Source organism: Acanthisitta chloris, unplaced genomic scaffold (genome assembly GCF_000695815.1).
Source record: "Acanthisitta chloris isolate BGI_N310 unplaced genomic scaffold, ASM69581v1 scaffold8477, whole genome shotgun sequence".
Lineage (NCBI taxonomy): Eukaryota > Metazoa > Chordata > Aves > Passeriformes > Acanthisittidae > Acanthisitta > Acanthisitta chloris.
Genome location: NW_008684250.1, coordinates 15312 through 23586, shown reverse-complemented (window position 1 = coordinate 23586; position 8275 = coordinate 15312). Strand labels below are relative to the sequence as shown.

Sequence of the window (8275 nt, the reverse complement as noted above, 5' to 3'; positions counted from 1 at the left end):
CAACGGGAACTGCGTCCCTAGCAACAAGGGGAACTGCGTCCCTAGCAACAGCTCGCGCGGGCGCAGAGTGCAGCGGCAGAGCCACACGGAGCGGGAGGAGTCTCAAACCGGAGACTTTGCGGCAGGTGGGTGTGCGGAGCAGAGACTCCCCGGCCGCACAGCGCTGTTTTGCTCGCTGAAGCCTTGCTCAATCAATAAATTTCCTAATTGAACTAGCTCCTGCCAATTTATTGGGCCGCAATTTATAACAATAACCTGTTTGCTTCTGTTTCTCCCTGTAGTCCGGATAGGTCGAAGCAGACGCAGTTATGGAGGTGCTGAAGAAGGAGGTGAGAGCGTTGCTCACAGCGGCCAAAGGGGGTTTAACGCCGGCAGAGCTGGAGGAGCAGTACATGGCCATGACCTGCAAACCTCTCCCTCTGCGTGAGCTGGGCGTCCAGTCCACCCTGGAGCTGGTGGCACTCATGCCTGACGTGGTCAAAGTCTGTTCTTCCAGGAATGGCACTCTTATCCTTAAAGGTGAGAGTTTGTTTCCTTACAGGTGGAGGAGTTGTTTGGAACCTCAGCCTGGTATGAAGTCCTCCTCTGAAACAGAGATGGGCAGAGCTGTATGTCACATAGCTATTAGTCTTTGTCTCATACAGCTCTGTTTAATTTCTTCTCCTTGGTGTTTCTTCCTGTACTTCGATTTTGTTAGAAGGCATTTTAACACTCCTTTCTTCTCTTGCCTCCTGAAAAATCACACAGCCTTCCAGTTATTTATGTACATCTTTGCATTCTGCACTTAGTTTAGAAGCTCTGAGGTAGCATATCCTGTGGGTGCCCTAGAAGTGGTAAACATTTTTCCTGTAAGTGGGAATTCCTTCCTGCATCAGAAGCCAAAGCCAGGGATGGAGCCTCTCGGAGAAGCTGTAAATGCTTCCCCACCTAACCCCATGGGAAGTTCAGTCTGTATCAAAGAACCTTTTTGTTTTTCTTTCAGGAAGAGTTGTGAAAACAAATGATAGGTGCAATGAGTTGGTTGGGAAGGGTGAAAGAGTTGGGTTGGTTTGGGGTTTTTTGAGTGGAAGTGGAAGAGAGAGGAAAATGTTTAAAAGCATGGAAAAGACCTGGGCTGCTCTCCAGGGAGACTTTCCCTGGGCAGGGGGGTGCTCTGTAGTGAGAGTTTACTGTGGTTCTGCTTCACCAGCAAAACCCTCAGCAGTTTGGCTTCATTTGTGATCCTGCATCCAAGAATTTGACCTGCCTTCCTACCTGGACCTGAATTTATAGGGATGAAGGTGCAGACTGGTTGTTGGCTGTTAAAAATGGTTCAGTCCAGATTGCAGAGGGAGAAATCAGCCACAATTTAGTGTGGCTGCTTTGAAAGGAAGCACCTGTTTGTGAAAGAGGTGAGGGGAAGGGGAAAGAGAGGAATGAAGAGGAGCTTTGCCAGTGTAAAGGCTTTAATGGCTCATTGCTTTGCTTGTCTGTTTATTCCTTTCTGTTGTAGCCATTGCAGATGACACCACCAAAGGGATTGCCCAGCTGATTGCCAGACAGAAGACAAGAACGTGTATTAGGGCACGGAAGAGAACTGCTGCGAAGGCAAATGCTGCTTCTCCCTATAATGACTCTTGGAATCCAGAGCGTTCCCCTCTGAGTGCCAGGACTCCTGTCCAGTCTGCAGCTGTGAAGGCTGAACAGCAGGACCTGCTGAGTTCCTCACCTCTTCTGCTCATGGACTCTGATGAGGCTCAAGAGGCTCAGGAAGAAGAGATGTCTCAAAGTGGGGTGCCCCAAGGTGAGGCACAGGAAGAAGAGGTGCCTCAAGGTGAAGCTCAGGAGGAAGAGGATGTGCCCCAAGGTGAGGCACAGGAAGAAGAGGTGCCTCAAGGTGAAGCTCAGGAGGAAGAGGATGTGCCCCAAGGTGAGGCACAGGAAGAAGAGGTGCCTCAAGGTGAAGCTCAGGAGGAAGAGGATGTGCCCCAAGGTGAGGCTCAGGAAGAAGAGGTGCAGCAAGGTGAGGTGATGTGTTTAACTGAAAGCATGTAGCTCTTTCTTACAAGCACTGAGGCCAAGCAGCTGTGTCTCAGGTGGCTGTTGCTGCCTTTCCACTTGCTGTACTAGTTCTGCTTCCCCCAGGCTGTAGCACAGGGGAGCTGTGGTGTGCTGCAGAAGCTGCTGGCACAAGGCAGTTGTCTTAGGGTAGCAGAGAATTTAAGTTGAAGTTTTCTACATGTTGCCACTGGTTTTTGGTCTGAGGTGAAAGAAGGGATGGTTAGCCTGTTCAGAGCATGGACTCTCTGAATGTATGTGGAGGACTGGAATTTCTAGTCACTCCAAGCAATAGGTGACAAAACTAGAAGGATTTCCTGAACATGCTCTGCAGGCTGGTAAAGCCTTTCTGATACCCACTGAAGATTTAACACTAGCCCCAAAGGCACAGCTCCACAAAAGAGACAAGACTGCAGATGTCCTCAGCATTCCCATAAAGAGCTACATGAGAAGGCAGAGGATCACTTACAGTTCCTGCCAAATTCCTGGCTTTTCTGGGGAAAATTCATTTTAGCAGCATTCTAAGCAATTGTTTTAACCCTTAATGTGCTTATGGGAGCAAGTGGGTTTTGTTTTGTTTAAACTTACTCATACAGTGAATCCTCATGACTCTGGTGGCTGTGAATGCTGCAAGAGGTGAGGAAAACAGCACCAATGTTATCAGACTTTCATTTTCAGATGTTTTTCTGCTTAATATGCAGCATAGCCAAATTATCATTGCAGCAACATCTGCAGCTGAGATGCCTCCTTTGGAGCCCAGGTGTGAGAAAGAGAGCTTCTACCAGGCAGCAGTTGAGATGAAGTCAGAGCCACTGGAAACACAAGCAGTAGATTTGGGTGATTGCCTCAAACAAGTGAGTGGCTGGACAAATGACCTGTACATTTTTTGTGTCTGATGCCAACAGCTGATACTCTTTTTACCATCTTTGTTGAGTTTACATTGTTGATGCACTGCTGCTTCTAAAAGGTTTTGTGCCTGTTTGTCCTGGTTTCAGCTGGGATAGAGTTAACTTCTCCTCCTTGATTCATCACCTTGATTCCTGTAGCCTCAACTCTGTTCTTTGGTTGGACTTTGGGAATTTTGATTGTTTTGTTTTGCTTAGCAGTGTGTTTTTAGAAGGGGATGGAGAAAAGCAGTACAAAGGCTCTGAGCTGCCAAACCTTAGTGAGAGAATTTGTTTGTCCTTCCTTTATTTTTTCTTTTGAGCATCTTTAGGCCTTCTTTTTCCCAGGAAAATCTTCATACTGAGAGCTGTTTGCTCTGCCAAGTTCATCTTGTGGCTATATGCAACAGTACAGTTGGCACATAAGTAATGAAAGAATCCCAGGGGTTCTTCCTGACTTTGGTCAGTCACTAATGAACTTGGAAGCCTAGAACTGTGAGTTGGACTTCATGCAGCACTTGATAAAACATACCCTTAGGAGATTTTTTGGCAAGGCTATTCTGATCCTTTAAAGAAGTTTTAGTTAGGTGTGATGATATCCACAGGGAATTCCCCTAGATCAAACCAAGTCTGCTTGTGCAAAGACTGGAAAAGGAAGGATATGGTTCAGCTAGCTCCAGGTTTTTGTTCTTAGGTATTGCAAAGGGAACCTGTTTAATGGTCTTGGCAGGATAAGGCTTGGAAGATGCTTTTGCAGCTACTGTTTGTCTTGAAACACCAAGTTTGCTGTTAGTTTTAAGAGGAGGAAAGCAGGTTGGAATGTTAGTTCAGTGTGCAATGAACACTTGTTCATGAGGATGCTGCAAAGTAGAGGGACAAGATGCAACCTGATCCCTGCCCTTCTACTAGGTATCCAGAGACTAATAGTGGGAGTGTTTGAAGGGATAGGTGAGGGATAAGGGCCGAGTCTATCTGCTCAGTCCTGAGAAGGATAAAGAATATGTTACTGTCAGCACCTTTTTCTCAGCACCTTGAGCAGAAGGAAAGGTGTCATCCACACCACTCTTGGCAGCTGCCAGTCCAGCTTAGGGCAAGGGGTTAGCCACTCTTGCAAGCTATACCTCTTGTAGGCCTAGCTTTACACTGTTCAGTTGATCTTTTTATTTATAATTTTGTTGGAGTTTATGAACATGTTTTCAAGCACACATCTTTCAAGAAATGTCTGTTGTCATTACCAGTGTGTGAGCTAGATGATAAAGCTCATATGTGCCCTTAATAGCCTGATATGAAGAGCATTATCAGAGCGAAACTGTCCCCTAGAAATGCCACCATTCACAGTCACTACTTAGAGGAAATCCCTGAAATTGTAAGGGCTTTTAGAGGTCAGGAACTCTGAGATTCTTAGGGTGTCCTGTGCAGGGCCAAGAGCTGGACTTTGTTGGTCCTTGTGGGTCCCTTCCAGCTAAGGATATTCTATGGCTCAATGATCTGCTTCTTTAAACTGTGGTTAAAAGAGCCAATACTGCAAACCTCCATTGTCTGCAGCTGAATTTGGCCAGGTAAGCAACGGGAGACAAATTGCCCACACCTTGCCTGATGCAGGGATAATTTGTAGTATGTTCAAAATGAGTGAAATTGAAATATCTTTGACTTCTGATCGTTGGAGGAGTGATGTTTGCTGGCACAAAAGAAAGATCTTGAGGCAATGAAAGTAGTTGATGTCTGATTAAGGTTCCCATCCATCCTAGTTCAAGTGATAATGTTTTCAGCAGTTAGAATAACTGCTGAAATGACAGCAGTTAGAAGAACAAAATTGAAAGCTGTGCTAACAGCTCACTCCTGTACACATTTGTCTAGAGTGAGAAAAGAGCAGAATTGGTAGGTTTTGTTTGGTTTTATCCTTGCGAAATGGCTCTGGTGTGAAAGTGTGATGCACGTGTGCCTTCTGTCCCCTTTGAATCATTTTTCAGATAGCTTTGCTGTTTCAATCCTGTCATTATCATGGTCAAGGAACACAGAAATAATATCTTTTCAGTAAAATCTGGCAAATAGGTGGGTTGGGTTTGGTTTGGGTTTCGGGTTTTTTGGTGTGGATTTTTGTTTTGTTTTGCTTTTGTAACAATAGTGTGCAGGTTTGGGCTGAAGTGGAGTTAACTTTCTTCACAGTGGCTAGAATGGGGCTATGTTTGGGTTTTGTGCAGAACACAGAGTTGATAATGCAGAGATGTTTTTGTTATTGCTGAGCAGAGCTCACACAGAGTCAAGGCCTTTGCTGGTTTCCATACTGCCATGCTGGGAAAGAGGTTGGGGATGCATGGGAGATTGGGAGGAGACACAGCTGGGACAGGTGACCCAAACTGACCAAAGGGATATTCCATACCATAGGACATCATGCTCAGTATATAAGGTGGGAGGAAGAAGGAGGAAGGGAGGACATCTGGAGTGATGGTGTTTGTCTTCCCAAGGAACTGTTACACGTGATGGGCCCTGTTCTCCTGGAGATGGCTGAACACCTCCTGTCTGTGGGAAGCAGTGAATTAATTCCTTGTTTTGCTTTGCTTGTGTGTGCAGCTTTTGCTTCCTCTATTAAACTGTCTTTATCTCACCCCATGAATTTTTGTAGCTTTTACCCTTCTAATTCGCTCCCCCATCCCCTTGGTGGGGGAGTGAGTGAGAGGCTACGTGGTTCTTGGCTGCTGGCTGAGGTTAAACTTTCACTACTTTAGTCTAAGTATGTGACATGACTTCAATTCCTCTCCTTTATTCCTTGCAGGAACATGAGCAAAGTATGTTTGTTGCATCCCTCATTACACTGGAGGGAAGGAAGAATGACAGTGTGAAAATGAATACTTCTATCCCAGGGAAAGTTTTAGTCCAGGCTGGGATTTTCTGGTGTTCAGTAATTCACAGGTCCCCAGGAAAGCAGAGCTATCTTTATAACATACTGGAAAGGCCTACTATGTGTGTTCAGTGCATGAGGAGACATCTGACTGCCACCTTCCTCTTATCCCCTTGTAGCCTCAAGATGTTCTGCAGTCTCTACTAGGCAAGTTGACACTGGCTCCAGAAATCCCTCCAGATGCTGTTTGGGACAGAAGCCTTTGCAGTTTGCCACCACTGAAGGCAGGGTTCATGGTGGGAGTCTCTGTGGAATGTGTCGTCTCTCCCAGCCTGTTCTACGTCCACATCTCCACCAGGGAATCATCTCATGAACTGCAGGATCTGATGTTGGAGATGAAGTATGTGTTTGTGTGCTGAGGGGACAGGGCACACAGCTGTTGGTGATGGGCACTGCTGTCTGCATTACTTGTTAGGGAGATGCTGATGCTGTACTGAAAGACACACGTAATGCTTGTCCATTCCTCTTACCTAACAAGCAGTTAGTGTGGTCAATAGCAATTCCTGGTAGTTTGTCTGTGTCCTAGGCATTCCTAAACTTTTTAAAAGCCTGGGAAGTTTATGGAAAGGAGGTTCCTTTGCCTTGTCTGTGCTGCTGTTGGTAATGTGCTCAGATAAGGTTTTTACTTCCATCTCCAACACTGTATGTGAGCCAGTGCTCCAGAGCCTGGTTCCTCAGAAACACTGACATGTCAAGGTAAAGCTGCAATTAATGATTAGAATGACTGTTTAGCCTCTGACTAATCCCCATCAATTAGCAATAATAACACTGAAATGTGAAAAGTTTGTAATGATTAGAATGACTGTTTAGCCTCTAACTAACCCCCATCAATTAGCAGTAATAACACTGAAATGTGAAAAGTTTATGTTTTCATTTTTTTATTGTCATTTCAGTTGAAGTATGGCAGAACAGAGATATAAAAGATCTATTAAAACAACTCCTGAAAATTCACGTTGTGGCGACTTAGGGAAATCAGGACTCTTCTAATAGCCTGTATATTTCTCCTAGGTCACCTCCTGCATCCTACTAAGTGCAGTTTCTCTTTTACAGACACGTTTACTCCCGGAAGGTTGTTTCTGACCGTTACATCATGCCTGAGGCTGCAGTGCGGCCTGGGCAGCTCTGCTGCGCCGTGGTCTCCAGGTGGTGGTACCGCGTCGTCGTCCACCGCGTGGTCAGCGACAGGGAAGTGGAGGTGTTCTATGCAGATTATGGACACCTGCAAGTTGTCAGAAAGTCTTGGCTGAGGTTCCTCAAGTAAGTAAATGACACACGGGTAATAGAACTGCAGAACAGCTGAGGCTGGAATAGACATCTGGAGGTCATCCTGGCAGGATCATGTCAAGATGGTTTTTTTGAGTGTTTTTGAGGATGGAGACTCCACATCCTCTCTGGGAAACCCCTTTAGTGCTTGGTCACCCTCACGGTACAAATGCCACCGTTGGCCCCAGACGTGTGCTGGTGTGTAGTGTTGTTCCTCCTCAGTACAGGACTTTGTTGAATTTTGTGAGGTTTCTCTCTGCTTATTTCTTTACCTTGTTGAACTCCCTCTGGATGGCAGCCTGACCCTCTGGAGTATCAGCCACTCCTCCCCGCATCAGCAGACTGAGGGTAGACCCACCCCAATCACTCAGGTCATTAATGAAGACACTGAACAATACTGGACCCAGCATTGACCCCTGGGCTACACTGCTAAATCCTTTGCTGTTTCTGCCTTCATTCTTCAGTCTGTCCTCTTGCTGCTTTCTGTCACCTTGGGGCAAGCTCCCTAATCCTCCTCCTTGGGTTCCATGAATGGATATTAACGCCCTCCTGAACGAATGTGCCTCCAAGGGGGACACATTTGCCGTGCCAGAGGTACTTATTCTTTGTAGTTCAGCACATTTTCCATGGTTACATCTTCCCCCTCATTTGCCTCTTTTCCTGCCTGGCCATTGGCATTCTTTCGTTCAAAAGTCATTGCTCTCTGTCCATAAATTTGTCTCCACGAGGGGTTTTGATGGGAAGGGCAAGGGAATGCATAAGGGACCAGTTGTTATTGCTGTTTCTGAAGAGCCCATTCTCTGGGTGCTTTCCAAAGCTGCTGTTGGGTTTTAGCTGTAAGTGCACAATCCAATGTGTGCTGCTCTATTCCTAAGCCAGTTTTAGAGCCCAGAAGAGGAGGAATTTCTGCTCTTGTGCTGATTTTTCCCTGTTTTTGCTGTCATGGATTTGCTGTGTATTGTAGGTGCTGCTACCTGAAGCTCCCTGCTCAGGCGGTCCCATGTTCCTTGGCACGGGTGAAACCTGTGGGGGTATGTGTTCACATGCAGTTTTGTTTATTGACATAGGTATGAGATTTATCAAGTAGAGGTTGACTTTTTATCCTGCTGAGGACAAACATTCGCATGAATTCAGGTCCTGTTGGTGTCTGGAGCAGAATTGCTGCTGTTCAGCAGAGCTCTGCAAACACACA

The 8275-nt window shown here is 46.1% G+C and overlaps 1 protein-coding gene across 1 annotated transcript in view; it reads left to right on the top strand.

Annotated features, from left to right (window-relative positions):
- Positions 1 to 308: 308 nt before the first annotated feature.
- TDRD5 (tudor domain containing 5) overlaps positions 309 to 8275 on the top strand; it is a gene marked incomplete at its 3' end in the record, with an annotated part of 8812 nt that continues 845 nt past the window's right edge. Inside the window, exons 1-7 of the mRNA XM_009079262.1 lie at positions 309 to 519; positions 1493 to 2002; positions 3831 to 3869; positions 4467 to 4480; positions 5940 to 6160; positions 6871 to 7077; positions 8048 to 8114. Coding sequence (XP_009077510.1) covers positions 309 to 519; positions 1493 to 2002; positions 3831 to 3869; positions 4467 to 4480; positions 5940 to 6160; positions 6871 to 7077; positions 8048 to 8114 — 1269 coding nt within the window. The remainder of the gene's footprint in view (positions 520 to 1492; positions 2003 to 3830; positions 3870 to 4466; positions 4481 to 5939; positions 6161 to 6870; positions 7078 to 8047; positions 8115 to 8275) is intronic.